Source organism: Canis lupus, chromosome 12 (assembly GCF_003254725.2).
Source record: "Canis lupus dingo isolate Sandy chromosome 12, ASM325472v2, whole genome shotgun sequence".
In the NCBI taxonomy this organism is placed as follows: Eukaryota; Metazoa; Chordata; class Mammalia; order Carnivora; family Canidae; genus Canis; species Canis lupus.
Window position 1 is genome coordinate 32,896,963 of NC_064254.1, and position 16,481 is coordinate 32,913,443.

Consider the following 16,481-nt stretch of genomic DNA (forward strand, 5'->3'; position numbering starts at 1 on the left):
CTGATCTAATATTTAGTAAATAAACAATAATAAGATATTTAATCACATTGGCTAGATACAGGGCATATTATAGTAGGCAAGGTTATGCTAGGTAACAAATTAACCCTGAAATTTCTCTGGCTTTATGCAAGAAAGGGTTTTCTCTTGCTCATGCTACATACCCAGTATGGTTGGATCAGGAGGAGTGGGTACTGACACCCACTGCACTCAGGTACAAGGCTGATTACCACCAGGTAACTAAGCCATCTGGAATACACAATCTCAGTCACCACGCAGGGGAAATGGGACTGGAGAATCATAAATGGGCCTCAGCCTGCCAGGAACACATATCGCTTCTGCTCACATGTCATTGCCAAAATTAGCTGCATGGCCCCAGGTAACAGCAAGGGAGTAGGGAAGTATGGGAGAGAAGAGTTGAGCCCTGTCGTCCCTAGTACATAGGACATGAGGTGAAAAACACAGGGGTTTACTTACTAACCACTTATCTCCTATTAGTGATTTATTTAAGGGACTCACAGTCCCTAAGAGGACCTTCAAGAATAATATTATCTAACATATCATTCTCACACTTTCTCTTGACTTTCATATGCACAAGAAAAAATTTTCTAAATGTATGGTTTCCATCTTATTGTCACATCACTCACTTCAAATCATAAGTAAATCAAATTACAAATAAAATCAGACTGAGCAACCAAAGCCTGGGATTAAAGTCAAGCTGTTTAGGTTTAAATCCGGAATGATCTCTCACTGGCTATATAACCTTGGGGAAATTACTTAACATCTCTGTGCCTCAGTTTCCTCTAATCACACCTACCCCAGTGACATGTAAGAATTAACTATAATAGTGATTAGATCAGTGCTTGATACATTATGAGGATTTAATGAACATCAGCTATTATTGTTATATCTGTATAACTTGAAACTCTCTAATAAACTTTTACTAGGTACCAACAGAGTACACCAGAATGCTGTGATAGTTGAGATGAATTATATCCCTACATTCACAGAGTTTATAGGCAAGATAAACAAGGAGACATAAAGTGAGTGAATGCTATTTTAGGAGAAATAACTCATAGTTACTCAGAACCTTTCTGAGTCTCTTTCCTCATGCTTAAAATGGGACCATATCTTCCTCCAAGCATTACTGTGAACATTAAATGAAATCATGTCCATGTAACTTCAAAAAGAAAAGCTAAGAAGAAAAAGCATGTGAGTGTGTGTACATGTGTGTGTGTGTGTGTGTGTGAGAGAGAGAGATCATCTCTGTGAACCATGCAAGAGGAAGCTTTGGCCTTGGGCAGCATTCCAATTTGTTCCACTTAGGATTCTCAAAATAGTATTAGAATGATTAACTTACTGTTCTCTTGGGAATATGAAAGAGTTTTTAAATTAATTTTTATATGCTTCCTTTAAACTGCACAAGTGGACTATGTGACATTCTGAGTCATTTTCAAGGCTTCTTTGTGACAGAGATCTGAATTTGGCCTGCAGGATTTATCCACATTTGGTTTTGGACAGTTTATTTCTCAAAATGTTCATAAATGATTCTGTTTTCTACCCATTTTCCTAGGGGGAGTCTCTTTCCAAAGGTGAAAAGGGAGATAGAGTAAGTAGATGTTTTATCACTATCTTGGGTCTTCTACTTCATCAATTTCTATCTCTCTGATTTCTCATATGTATACTTTGGAGTCAAATACATTTGATAAAATAAGCTCTCTGAGCATTTTACTTTTTCCTCTGTGAATTTTGACTCTTTTATTTTGATAAATGAGAAATTCTGAACCCAGTTAAGTTTGTCATGTGATGACACTTTACCACTTGGCTTGGGTAGTGTATATTTTCTTTGACCATTACCATTTGTGATTAGACATGAATGTTTTGAAAGATATACATTTAAGATATCTAAAATACAAAATGAAAATCCAAGATTTTTTTTCAAAAATTCTGTTAATGATACAAATTGAATTTATCAAACAGGATGATTTTATCAAAGGGATCCAGAAGTCATGGAAATAAGGAAAGCAAACTCATAATAGACAGTATTGTCCCTTTTTGTATGACCTTAACTTTTTTCTGTTTTTTTTTTTATTAAGTACATATACCCAATGATGGAATCACCATAACACAAATTTTACTTTCTTTTCCTCCTTCATCTGAAGTTTTAATTCTCTGAGATGTAAGATTAGCTGACAGCAAATCATGACAATGTCACCTAAGTGGAGAATGAAGTGATTACAGAGTCAAAGTGATACTGGGCAATAAACTGTTATAAAAAAAGAAAGATATCCTGAAGCCAATACTACACTACATGTTAACTAACTTGAATTTAAATAACATAAATAAATGAAAAAAGAAAATAAGGAGTTATTGTTTACTTATTAGCAGTAAGTATTTTAAATCATGTTTTAGAATGCCTCTCCCTAACTTCATCATATCATCCATATTCCTCCCTTTATTATACATTAATTACTAGAAATGCAGATAAATTCAAGTATTAGAGATGCTCATCCACATCTGAGTTTAAGCATTACATAAATGGTTTGGGTTTTGTTTGTTTGTTTGTTTGTTTGTTTGTTTGTTTTTTACAGGGAGAACCTGGGCTAATAGGATCACAGGGAATAAAGGTAATCTCCTGACCTTCTTCATTGCATCTCCAACCCAATGAGATTGTGGAGATTAAAGTAACCATTTCACTTTCCTTCCTACCCATGTGTTCAGGGCGAACCTGGAGATCCCGGTCCCCCTGGTTTAATAGGAAGCCCAGGACTAAAGGTATATAAGAAATAACTGAGATAAAAGAGGAAATAATTTTGGATTATAGCCATTTCCGTGTAAAACAAAGTGCTCTGGTGTGCCACTCATTTTCTTCACAAATATTCTCAGAGACTTTATCATGTTTCCATGGTGATTTTCCCCCCACTGACTGCATTTATTACACACATAGTAATTGTGCCTTTTGGTTCACAGTAGGGTTTTTAATCTCATTTTCAGAGCATACTCACAATAGCATCCCTAAAAGCTTTAGAGTAAATAATGTGAGCAAAACCAATGACCCTGAGCTATATCTTTAAAGTGAATGGGATTCAAGATTCAATCTCTAAGCTTTAAAGTGAATGGGATTCAAGATTCAATCTCTAAGCCAAAATTATGCAGATGCTTGAGTTCTCCATGTAGAATTCCACAGGAGTGTCCCAAGAAAGATCAGCTGTCAGGAGGTGCAGGAAAAATTAATGTGCTGTGCTCCCACCAAAGTGTAAGGCAGGTTATCCTGGTGTCACTTGCTGGTGGGAAAAGACCCATTTAAATGAGAACATCTTCAAACTATCTTTGTTTAGTCCAAGCACATTTCAGAATTACTCAGAGAAGGTAGGATGGTAGAGAGCTCGTCTTTCTGCAGATAAAGGTCATACCATGTTTTACGTATATTCAGGTCTGATCTAATTTTTTTAACAGAGTTGAAAGATATATCACCTTCTCTTTCAGGGTCAAGAAGGACCTGCAGGCTCTATGGGACCCAGAGGACCACCAGGAGATACTGTATGTATAGCACATACAGGTGTCTTTGATATGTGGAAATTAAATCAATGTCTTAAAGAATTTCTACATCTTTCATGTGACTTAGTTATACTACCTTTTCCAAAGATGTGGGTCATCTCTACTACCAAAACTGATGACACTTGATGTCAGGGGTTATTAGGAAGGTCAATTAACCATCTTAATCAATTAAGACTCACCAAAATCCTCACTTGAGCAAAATAAGAGAAATAGTTGACCATAACTTCTTGGAAACTGAGCTCTATCTGACCACAATTCTAGCACTTTCTATGCAACTATTAGAATCTTTCCTTTTCCCATCATCTTGGGAATAGTCCTGTGACCTTCCTACATTTATATGAGGTCCTTTTGAATATTATTAGCCTAATAAATCAGTCTTTGGAAGTCAAATTAACTAAATTATCATTTTGGACGTGCTTGTCAGTGGTGTGCCACCAGTAACAGAACTTGGAAACATCAAAAGAAATAAGGACAACTATGAAAGCAAGCGTTTTCATTATGTATGGCTTTGGCTCAATTCTCCATCCAAAAAAGATACTTCTTAAGCTTTTGTTGTTTTCTTGCAAGAGCCTCTAAAAAGAATAGGTCTTTAAGCTGAAAATATTTCTATAATGCTATTGGAGAAAAGTCTTCAGGTTACATTATTACCTAATTCTAGTGGTCTCACTATTCTGTCTCTGTTGCTCTCTTTCTCTATCTTTCATGTCTTTTAAATGCATTTTTCTATCCATTCCCCCAGATAAGCCTTTTGTCCCTTGGACAACCACCCTAGCCTGGCCTTCTGACAACTTGGGAGTTAAGACTCGCCATCATCCTCACTTGAGCAAAATAAGAGAATTGGCTGGCCATAATTTCTTGGAAACTGATCCCTATCTAGCCACAATTCTAGCACTTTCTATGCAACTATTTGATCTCTCTTTTTCCCATCAATATGGGAACAGCCCCATGACCACCTGCTGTATTCTCCATGCTTCCTGACCGAGCTTCCAAAGGTCTCTTTTTCAGTGCATTTGTTCTTCTTGGTACTTTGAACACTCAGTTTGTGAGCAAAGCTTTTTGTTGCTCCCTCAAGCCATTTAATGAGCCGGTATGGATGTACCTAGTGAAGAGATCTTATGAAGAGAAAGAAAATGCTGGTGGCACAGGTAGAACCATAGGTTGCCCAAGAAGTGAGATTAGGTGATAGCGGCTGGAGCTAATAAAGAGAATAAAATCAAAAGAGAAAGAGCCAGTGTTGCCAAATAGAGTAAAAGTATATTTTCCTATTTACCCCATCATCCTTCTAAATCATAATGTGATGCTACCAACTACCGTCCTTCCACCCTTTCTTGGGAATAATATGGATGGGGCATTTGGTTCAACTTTCCCTTATTTGATTTCTTTTCTATTACTTCCAGGTCACTTTGCTTGAAACAACAAGCCACATATTTTCACTAATATGTTTTCCTTTTTAATAGGCCCAAATCAATCCATCCCATTATAGTTTGTATCTTACAATTCTGTTCTCCTGACAAAGACTCACAGATAGAAATGCTCTTATAATAGGAGATACTCTAATTGTTCTTTTCCATTAATTCTGAATTTTCTAGGGCTTGCCAGGAGAACATGGTATCCCGGGAAAGCAAGGCATTAAAGGAGAAAAGGTATAGCTCCCATTTTAGCCATTTTGTAAATTAAGTAGCTAGGTTGGAGGAGGAGCCAGAGGATCATCAGGGCTTTGGGGGAGAGAAGGGGTAGGACAAGGCTGCTGGGATTGTGCAAGAGACAGATAGACACATAAACTACAACGTGAATGGTGCCCCCTGGAGTTGTGCATGCGACAGCCCTCGTTCTGACACAGAAATACAAAGTGACAAGATGGGGATCCCTGGGTGGCGCAGCGGTTTGGCGCCTGCCTTTGGCCCAGGGCGCGATCCTGGAGACCCGGGATCGAATCCCACATCAGGCTCCCGGTGCATGGTGCCTGCTTCTCCCTCTGCCTATGTCTCTGCCTCTCTCTCTCTCTCTCTGTGACTATCATAAAATAAAATAAAAAATAAAAAAAAAAATAAAAAAAAACAAAGTGACAAAATGGACTGATTCACAGATGAAGACCTCAGGACCCAGAAAGTCTGTTTCAAGCTCAGCGACAGATTCTGGAGTAGATCTGGGAAGTCTCTATCTTTCCGGACCTGTTCCTTGTTGTCTACATGGAAATAATATATTAATATTGAACCTTTACTCACAAGTAACTTAAAGATAACATAAGAATCATCTAAAGAACTTCTGGATAGATGTCCCTTTTGTGCATGTATTTATATACATGCATATGGCATGATAATTGCTAAACTTATAACATTACTCATCACAAAATCAAAATGCATTTAAAATAACTAGAACAGTGCCTTGCATGAATGAGGCCCTCAGTACATATTGTTGAATGAGTGAATGAATGAGAAAATGAAGTTTGGCTATGATGATACCTTAAAGCGATGGAAACTACTCCCTGCACATCTCCCACCACAAACCCGAGCAATGAAGTAAAGATCTTAACCTTGTTTTCCTCAGGGAGATCCAGGTGGGATCATAGGCCCTCCTGGGCTGCCAGGTCCGAAAGGTGAGGCAGGTCCTCCAGGGAAAAGCCTGCCAGGGGAACCGGTAAGTACCAGCCGTCTTAATATCTCCCTTGAAAGTTCACTAATTTCTGCTTGTATGTTACCAATTTCAGATCACAGGTATAGGAATAAGGTGAAGTCTGCAGAAAAAGAAATATTCATCTTGTTCTTTAGGTCAGAGTTCTAACCTCTTTGGAAATCTGATAGAACTGAAGGGATCTCTTCTGAAAAAAAAAAATCCACATACTCATTTTATGTAGAGTTTTAAAAGATTCATAAGCTGCCCCCCTCCCCAAATCTTCTGCATGAATTCCTTAGGGTCTATGGAGCTAGTAAGATAGACTGGTTTAAAATCACAAACCTTCCTAGGATGCTATTGTTAAAATAAAAGAACTATTTCTGAACTTTTCTTTCCGGAGGTTCTGCAAGGATGGGCATTCGTGGTCATTTGCAGAACATGTCCTTGTGGCCCGGGCTATTTCCAGGACATAGAAAAACTGGATACCTGAAAAATCTAAAGAACCAATATGCCTATTTCACATACTTTTTCCCTCATCCTCTTTGATGTTTTATACTAATTGTGAATAATAAATAGTTCTCAATATCAGATGCCTCATTTTAAAGATAAAAACATCGTTTTTATTTTATCTTAATTCCTGTACATAGTGTTATATTCGTTTCAGGTGTACAATATAGTGATTCAACACTTCCATAGATGACTCAGTGCTCACCATGATAAGTGTACTCTTAATAGCCTTCACCTGTTTCACCTATCCCCCCACCCACCTCCCTTAAAAATGAAAACATCTTATATTTTAAAGTAACTATACAAAATCTATAACCTAGGGAAAGTTGTATTCCCTCTACTTTATTCTTTGACAGAAAAGCGTTTGTTCAAGAATAAAGCACAATGAAACATTGTTGAGTTATAACCTCCAAAATGCTTTTAACCTTTTTAGAAAAAGAAACTTATTTACCTCTTTTTTTTCTTCTCTTAGGGATTAGATGGAAATCCTGGAACACCCGGTCCTCGCGGGCCAAAGGTATGAAAATATCATAGCTAATTTCTAAAGAATTAATAATAAAATACAGAAATTTTTTGTAGCTTGAGCCTCATACTAACAGAAGCCTCTTGTTGCACAGGGTGAGCGAGGACTGCCAGGGGTCCACGGTTCTCCAGGTGACAGAGGCCCACCAGGGGTGGGAGTTCCTGGCCGAACAGTAAGTGAAATTCCATCAAGCTCTTAAAACCCTGTTGGTTCCAATAATCAAATAAAATCCAGTGACAAATTTGAATCAGGAAAAAATAATAAAATGATCAGAGGAGGAAATATAAACACTAGTCAGAGTGAGAGAATTCATGAGCCTTGAGGTTACATCACCGAGCACAGGGATGGTGATGTTTATTGATGTACACATGCTGGACTCATGTACACTGATTTTGGGTTATAAACAGTTATTTTACCCTTTATTCCTCTATTCTATATATTAAAAAGTACAAATTAATGTTTGAAAGATTATACAAATATCTGAGATTAAGTTATATATTACTGTTTGATTTTAGTGAAAATAAAATAGTTTTTAGTGAATTTAAAGTGGAGTATGCATAAACAATATAATATCAAAAATCTCTTAAGTAATATCTTCAGGAGGAGAAAATATAAATCATTTATAATAGGGTAGACAGAAAATGTGCAGTTTTTTAAAATATGTTTTAGCTACAAGAACAGTGCCTGATAGTAACAACCCCTGTATGTGTACTTGTTGACTAAATAGTAGTAAGAGGTAGAACTTTTTATTTCCTATGAAAAAAAGGAGAAGATTCTGAAACAAGAAAAGTAGAATTCTAATGACATTAGTTTGGGAAATTGGCCTTGTAATGAAGTTATCATGAGAGCTAAAAGAAAACATAGTGAATAGGTTACATGTGTGTGATTGATTCTCTGGGGCAAGAATATAAAAGACCACTGGAGATGGGAGATTAAACACAGTATAAAAAAAGGATCAAGAAATGACTAAAGAAGTGAAGGAGGTTGAAGGAGAAAATTAAAAAGTTTATTAAGGGCACAGTATAAATAGAAAGGGTGCAAACAGTAGCTTTGACAGTAACAGCAATATGAATATTTCTTTTAAAAAATAAGAAAGGAGATATCATTGAGCAGCTACTGAAGCCAGCTGCTGAGAACTCAACTTTTTACTTACTTGGGTTGTCAGTTCCTCCCTCCATGGTGTGTGGTTATGTACCAGGGAGAGAGCTATGATCATTAGGTTCACTGATCACTTCCTAGCCTCATGTTGGCTACCCCAAATTCCAATTTGCTAAAGTAGAAAAAAAAATGACAATTGATGCTTTACTGCCTGTTCCTGTCACTGAACACCGGTTCTGGCAATGTCTTCAAATGGAAAAATGACTCGAAGTGGAAAGCAAAAAGGAAAGCAAGTTCTGAGCCAGTTAGCCTATCAGCAGCCAGGTTCCAAACAGACAGACTTTGGGTGCACAGAGTATTTGTGAAGGGACAAGGACAGATGATGGTACTCAGAGAGATATCCTAGGAATCCTAGCAAAATCACTCTGATGTTTCCAGCAACAGGCATCTGGTTAGGTGTTTACCTGCCATTCAAAAAGTCGTAGCCCGCTTCACAGTTTTCAGGGTGTGTGATGTGGCAAGCCCTGTTGTTCCACTGAGTAAATTATAATATATAATCTTACTTGGATAATTTATGGACATTCCTGGAAGAATTGTGACATTTGGATCTCATTCTACTCAGGGCTCCCAAGGACCAGCTGGAGAGCCAGGTATTCAGGTAGGCTCCTTAACCAAGTTATTAGGCACAGAAAATCTAACTTGATTATTTTTGGAAAATTACTAAAAAAACTATTCTCATAAGTAACTATTCTCCCCCTTTGACAGGGCCCTCGAGGTCTCCCTGGATTGCCAGGAACTCCAGGGACCCCAGGGAATGATGTAAGGACCATCTTTACCTCCTCCTCCCAACCATCCCATCTCCTCCACCACCTTTACCTCCTCCTCCTCCCCACCACCCCATTTTAATCTGCACCTGTACCACTGTGCAAAAATTTGAACACATGATTCTGTTTTCAGGGAGCTCCAGGGAGGGATGGAAGGCCAGGTTTGCCAGGCCCCCCAGGTGACCCGGTAAGTCAACAGACTATGCCTGATTTTTGTATCTTTAATGCACCCAAAAGCCAAACAGCCTACCAAGCAACTTTTACTGTCCAAACTAATTAGAATGCTCAGTGACTGCTTGGTGATTTTGTTTATCCCCATTATTTTGTAGAGGGGGAAAAATTCAAGCTGCATCAGCATTTTTGCGCGTGTGATGAATACTTATTTCCTAAGGGTATAATTCAGTTGTACAGTTTTGCCCCAGGCTGAGCCTTGGCACATAATGTCTCAATCCCATGGAAAATTGAGTTAAAATATATAGCCACAATTTCTGTTCTTTTTAATGCTACTGACTAAATGAATTTCATTCTTCTAAATGAAAGTTTGCAGGTAAGTTACCTACAATGTGGTACATATCCATTGATTCTGAGGCTTTAAAATGCTGAGATGATTAAATTATAAAAACTGGCTTGAGTAGGCTCTTAAAAAATGGATTTAGGCACTAACTGTATGTTCCAAAGTTTTATTTCAGGATGAACCTGGCTTTGAGCGACAGTGAAATCCCCTTAAATAGCCTCAGAATCGGCAGTTATAATTTGAGAGGCCATATGGTACATGACATTGTATTAAGAGTTTTGTATGATAAAATCCAAATCTGGCCTCTAGGTTCTAAGTCTCACAAATCCTTCTCCCTCCCACACTGGTTGGGCCTTATGTGCCTTTATAAGCTACGTGCAGAGGCATATTTTAGCCTTATTTTAACTCCACTGCCTAGTGAATCATGTGTGTGCATTATCTAGGATTCTTATAAAGTGTTACTTGGGTTTCCAGTGTCTCTCTCAAAGGACATTTTAAGACATGAGGCCTGAACACTGCCTGAGTTCCCTCAGTGGCTCTCTTGCAAATCACATAAGCCACCTATTGACTCTTTTGAACTTCAGTGAGAAAGAACTTTAAGGCAAACTCACTCTAGACTTTTCATATTTCTCAGCAGCCTGATAATTTGCTTGGCAGAGTGGTGACTTCCTTTTAATAAATGATTTACCTTCATGTATTATTTAAAGCTAAGAATATATTAGGGTTCGCATAAAGTTGCCATGTCATGAAAATATAAAATAGAGATGCATAATCAAAATAACAATATGAGTGTGTTTACATGTTCATAGTAGAGGAATAGTGAATACTTCTCAAAGTTATGAGTTCTGTCATTGTTATATGCCTGTTTTGTGATATGAACATAAAGCCAACCATTCTGACAGTGAGGCTCTTAGAAGCCCCATGACAAATATCAACTGGCATGGCACTTTGAGGGAAAAATCTACATTATATTGTATATTTGTATTGTTATTATTTGCATGTATAAGTATAAATACATGTATCTGGGTTTTTTCTCCTAAATGCAGATTGCACTTCCTCTCTTGGGAGACATCGGTGTCTTGCTCAAGGTACTCTATTGCTATCAAAGAAATTATGTATTAATTTTTAGGAAAAGTTAGAAAGGAAACCTTGATCAGAAATTAAGTTAGCTGCTTAGCCTGAACTAAAATGCGATTTTTAAAAGGCATACATCTTTAAGATAGAAAAAAGAACACATATTTTTATGTACGTATGTAGTGCCACTTGTACTAATCCCTCCACTCTCTTCTTCTTTACCTCCCTGTCAGTTTGGGTGTAAGGGGTGGTAGGTAAAGGTGGGAGTTCTGAGATGAGCCACACAGAAGGAACAGTGTCATCAATACTCTTAAGTAGACCATTCTCTTGTCTAGAGGGACAGCTTTCTCACATTATGGGTGTTTAGCCACCCTGGCTCACTACTGTGAAACCTAATCCTTCTCACTTGGACCTACCCTCACCAGTCCCAGGATGAAAAGCAGTGCTGTTCAATACACAGCTAGCTGGCAGGGCTGAACTTTGATGTCATGGGATTTTACAAAGTGAGTTATAAAATTCCAAAGCCAAGAATTGCCTAACACCTGTTATTCTATTAAATAAAAACTATCTTTATCTATTATTCATCTCATAAGGAATTAATCTTGCTACCGTTTTTTTGTCTCTAATACTGCCCTCTGTTTTATATGTAATGTAGATGGGGGAGAATGATAATGGGATACCTGTAAGGCTACGTTTTTATAATACTTTTTTCATGGCATGCTACGACTGAGTGAACCCCGATGGAAGCCTGTCTTTTTACATTATACTCAAACCTTATGTGTCCTATGAATGGACAATATATATGAGTGTACACACACGGAGGCTATATGTGTATACATGTGATTTATTTTATATTCCTAGCATTTAGCCCAATGGTTTGTACAATGACCTACATAATAGTAGACAGGCAGGAATATTTGTTGATTTAAATTCAAAGATTCAAGAATTTTAATATAGATATTTGCTAGATGTTTAAAAACCTGAGAATATATTATACATATCAATATAAAAATAAATTACAGGAGGTTTTTAAGACCTTCAAAAGTCAACATTTTCATAAAAGTCAAAAGAGAACATTTAGGGAGATTTTAAGATCTTATATTCATTGAGTTATAGTTACATGACAGACAACACACTGCTTTACTTATATCATCTCACTTAATCTTCACAATAATCCTGTAAATTTAGACTGTGGTAGTATCCCCATTTTACACATTAGAAACTAAAGTTCTGAGCCACCAAGTAGTTTCCTCAGAGTCACACAGCTAGTAAGCACAACATTAACACATGAACACAGGTCCTCACACATTTTCTTAGTTTCTTCCCAAGGGCAGTAATACTGGAAATGGCAGGACTCTAAGAGTTATACCTAACCATTGCAGAATAGTGGAATCAGAACTTGTACACTTCAGCAGAAATGAATATTCCAATAGAATACAGAGTAGCTCACAGAATACATGAAAAGACTGAATAGGTTCTGCCAAGGAGAACCAGAACTCCAAAGGCCTGGAGTGGGCATCCTTGATAGTTTCACCAGGGCAACATCCCTTTAATGAGTGTGCTCTGCCACTGTTCCAGCCCTGACATTATCTCCCTTAGGTTCTCAACCCCAGGAGAGTTCACTGGTGAGAGGCAAGATGCCTCAACTGAGAGTCCCATCGAACTGCATTCCATAGAAGAGAGAAGGATGGAGTTCCCCAAAGCAGAGCCTAAATACAGGGATTTAGATTGGAGATTGGATCTGTTAGGCCCAACTAATGTAATTTTAAATCCTGATCCTATTTTATCATTATCCAATGCATTAGGTCTCCCTCTCAGGCCAGAGCCTTTAACAAACTTGGTCATCTGCTTTCTGTTTTCAAAAATATCTTTGGTTAAAGTGTAGTAAAGAACTGACATAATTCCAGGCCCAAATGAAATCCCTTCAGAGATCAAAGATTAGGTTAATCTGTGTATCACTTCCTCTTTGAGATTGTACATTGGCTTGTAACTGTTGCATCTCTATTCTCTCTATAAGAAAATCTGAAGACTTTTTTCAAGACCCTTAATGAGATCACTTCCCTTGATTTACCATTCTGGCAATCCTAACCTAAAGAAAATGGGGTCTATTTGAAATAACTCTTAGGTAATTTTATTGTCTCATAATGATTACACTTTTTTGTAGTTTTTTTTAATGTATATTTTTTATTGGAGTTCAACTTACCAATATATAGTGTGACAACCAGTGCTCATCCCATCAAGTGCCCCCCTCAGTGCCCGTCACCCAGTCACCCCATCCCTCCACCCACCTCACTTTCCACTGCCCCTTGTCCGTTTCCCAGAGTTAGAGTCTCTCATGTTCTGTCTCCCTTTCTGATATTTCCCACTCATTTTTTCTCTTTTCCCTTTAATCCCTTTCACTATTTTTTATGTTCCCCAAATGAATTTCCCCATATGTTTGTCCTTCTCCGATTGACTTACTTCATTCACCATAATAACCGTCCAGTTCCATCCATGTCGAAGCAAATGGTGGGTATTTGTTGTTTCTAATGGCTGAGTAATATTCCATTGTATACATAGACCACATCTTCTTTATCCATTCATCTTTCGATGGACACCGAGGCTCCTTCCACAGTTTGGCTATCGTGGACATTGCTGCTATAAACATTGGGGTGCAGGTGTCTCGGCTTTTTACTGCATCTGTATCTTTGGGGTAAATCCCCAGCAGTGCAATTGCTGGGTCGTAGGGCAGATCTATTTTTAACTCTTTGAGGAACCTCCACACAGTTTTCCAGAGTGGCTGCACCAGTTCACATTCCCACCAACAGTGCAAGAGGGTTCCCCTTTCTCCACATCCTCTCCAACATTTGCTGTTTCCTGTCTTGTTAATTTTCCCTATTCTCATTGGTGTGAGGTGGTATCTCATTGTAGTTTTGATTTGATTACAGTTTTTTTAATGTTTTATTAAAACAATCAATTGAATAATTCATTCTAAAATGTTGCTGCATGTTGATATGCCAGGGTTTTGCTTCATACTGATATGCCACATTTATTTGTCTAAGATACAATAATTCATCTTCTTCATGCCTTTTGCAATATAGAAAACTTCTTGGTTTTCATAAGCCCTGAGGCATCTCTCTCTCTTCATAGTTTTTCAGATATTATAAGTAATGGATCTACAATTATGTAGGTATTTTTTAAATTCTTTTACCAACACATTAGCTCTATGAAAATATCCTGATGGCAAAATTAGTTTTGGGAAATGTTGCATACTCTGGCTCCCTTTTGTATATACCAGCTCTAAGAATGGACCACCATGAAGAGAGATCTTTAATGCAGCATTTTTTAGGGAAACTGCCTCAGAACTTTTTCAATAGTATACGAAATTTGTCTTCCAAGAAGCGTATTTTTTGGAAATCAGACTTATTCTGATATTCACTGAGTCAAAAATATTGAACTTGAATAGCTATGGGCTTTCTTGCCAACTTCTCATTAACGGCAAGCTTCAGTTCCCTTTTTATATTTCAAGATTCTTCCCTTTGGTGAAAAGGATGGAAGAAGAGAGGCTGATACTGTCCTACCTTCTGTCAACTGTTAAAATTAAACTATCTTCTCCATTCAGTGGTCCCTATTCTGTGCCTTTCCTGATCACATTCTTATTCTAACAATTTAAAAATAAGCATTTTTAGGGCTTTTCACAAACACCTTTTCTTTAGCAATGTGATAAGAAGTTTATCTTGTGATCTCAGACACTTAAATTCAAGCCTTTCCAGATCAGCTAAAGGTTATAGAGAGGCAATGGCAAGGCAATTCCACTTAGATTTCCTATCTGCACTTGGATTTGACATGGAGTCAAGTCCAAGTCACTCAAGTAATTACTTCTCACATGAGTGCTTCCACTGACAAAATGTTGGTAAACTGTGTGCAGGGTCTTACAACTAATTTTGTCCTCAAAAGGAAAAATCCTTTCTTCACAGCTCATTCTTTCTTTCTCTTTCTTTCTTTCCTAATGATTTATACTATTGGTTGTATGAGGTCTGTAGTCTTGTTAGTTATTCTAAACTTTATTACTACCTCCCCTTTTAAATATGCTGTTAAACAATTGAAACAGTCTATGTTCTTGATTTATGTCTCTTTTCCTTATATATTTGGAACTTTCCATTTACATATCATCATAGACATGCTTTTTTAAAAAAAAAAAAAGATTTATTTATTTTACAGAGAGGAAAAAATCGCATATACGAGCAGGGGTCAGGTTGTGGGGGTAGAGGAAAACGAGCAGACTCCCCTCTGAACAAGGAGCCTGACCTGGGGCTCAATCCCAGAGCCCAGAGATCATGACCTGAACTGAGGTTAGGAGCCAGATGCTCAACAGACTAAGCCCCTTAGGCACATCGACATCCTTTAAAAAAACAAAAAAAGTCACCAATATCATAAACAGATACTATTGACTAGCTTCATAAGTAGTTTTTACCTCATGAAAAGTCTTTTCAAATTGGTTAAATTAAGTCACTGAAAGAAGTGCTGTAACAATTACTGTATCATTGGTCTCTGACAAACGTTCAAATCTGATCAGACCTCACTTTTATTAATTGCTTTGATGAATCTCTCAGTGACCTTATCTCTATACTCATTAGAACTTCTGTGGCAACTGCCAAGCCAGTGTCCCCGGGCTGAAAAGCAACAAAGGAGAAGAAACCAGCGCTGGTGAGCCTGGAAAGTATGATTCTATAGCCCAGAAGGTGAGAAGGCAGGCTGCATGTTGATGAGCCCTATAGTTTACACCTAGTGCCTTCTCTCACTTCCAAATTGCTTTGTCCTCTAGGGGGACACAGGCCCACGGGGTCCTCCAGGAATCCCAGGCAGAGAGGGACCAAAGGTAAGGCAGTTTCCTCTACTCTGTGCTACTGCCAGTTCAGTGTGGGGGGAAAAAACAAGAACAAAAACAAACTTAAAACACACTACTTTTTATGAGAAATATTTTTGGAAAAGTGGTGTAAAAGCCATTTGCAAAGGTTATTTTTTTGTGTGCCCTGACTCTGTCCAAATTACATGTCCCAAGTGTACTAAGAAGAGATATTACATTATTTCAAAAGATGACAAAATTATTCAGTATACTAGCTGAATTTCTTGTCTCTTTAGGGAAGCAAAGGAGAGCGGGGCTACCCTGGGATACCTGGAGAGAAAGGTGAAGAGGTAAGACTCTTGTCTGATAATTGACTCTCTTTTATAGATTCAAGGAAGGACATCAACCTGTCTATAGCTCATGTTTAATGCTAAGTCAAAGAAAAAAAAAGATTTAGGTATGTTGTTTCAAATGTCAAGACAATTTAAATAATAATACATTGATGTTTATCATCATGATTCAGTTTTTGAGATAAGAAAAATAAAACACAGAGTGGACCCATCAGGTACTATGTTTTTGTTTTCATGTGGCAGATAACAATTCCAGCTCTCTCAAGATTAAAGGAAGGATTTACTAAATAGAATCCCAAGGTAGCTATAGAATTAAACAACCAGCCTAGGGATAAGGGCAGCTGCAAAAAGCAGAACCTCCCTGGAATATTGCTATAACATGCATGATTCAACTTCAGTGACCTTGGTTTGTCTGTCTCTGTTCAACTTCATACTCTTCGGAGGAAAAAAAAAAAAAAAACCCTACCAAAAGGATCTGATTCAACTAGTTTAGATTAGCGGCCCACCCCTAGACTAAGGTTCAAAGTCAAATGTACTTTTGAGACAATGGCATAATTTTCTGACTCTAAGCCATGGTGATGCTCAGGATATCATTCTT

General features: G+C 37.7%; 1 protein-coding gene across 2 annotated transcripts in view; it reads left to right on the plus strand.

The window, feature by feature from the left end:
* Positions 1 to 16,481, plus strand: part of COL19A1 (collagen type XIX alpha 1 chain) — a 307,907-nt gene that overhangs the window by 237,816 nt on the left and 53,610 nt on the right. For both annotated transcript variants that reach the window (XM_025444536.3, XM_025444537.3), the window contains 15 exons: positions 1,571 to 1,606; positions 2,589 to 2,624; positions 2,719 to 2,772; positions 3,484 to 3,537; positions 5,145 to 5,198; positions 6,103 to 6,192; positions 7,148 to 7,192; positions 7,293 to 7,370; positions 8,919 to 8,954; positions 9,062 to 9,115; positions 9,254 to 9,307; positions 10,681 to 10,722; positions 15,325 to 15,429; positions 15,513 to 15,566; positions 15,830 to 15,883. In XM_025444536.3, coding sequence (XP_025300321.1) covers positions 1,571 to 1,606; positions 2,589 to 2,624; positions 2,719 to 2,772; positions 3,484 to 3,537; positions 5,145 to 5,198; positions 6,103 to 6,192; positions 7,148 to 7,192; positions 7,293 to 7,370; positions 8,919 to 8,954; positions 9,062 to 9,115; positions 9,254 to 9,307; positions 10,681 to 10,722; positions 15,325 to 15,429; positions 15,513 to 15,566; positions 15,830 to 15,883 — 846 coding nt within the window. The remainder of the gene's footprint in view (positions 1 to 1,570; positions 1,607 to 2,588; positions 2,625 to 2,718; positions 2,773 to 3,483; positions 3,538 to 5,144; positions 5,199 to 6,102; positions 6,193 to 7,147; positions 7,193 to 7,292; positions 7,371 to 8,918; positions 8,955 to 9,061; positions 9,116 to 9,253; positions 9,308 to 10,680; positions 10,723 to 15,324; positions 15,430 to 15,512; positions 15,567 to 15,829; positions 15,884 to 16,481) is intronic.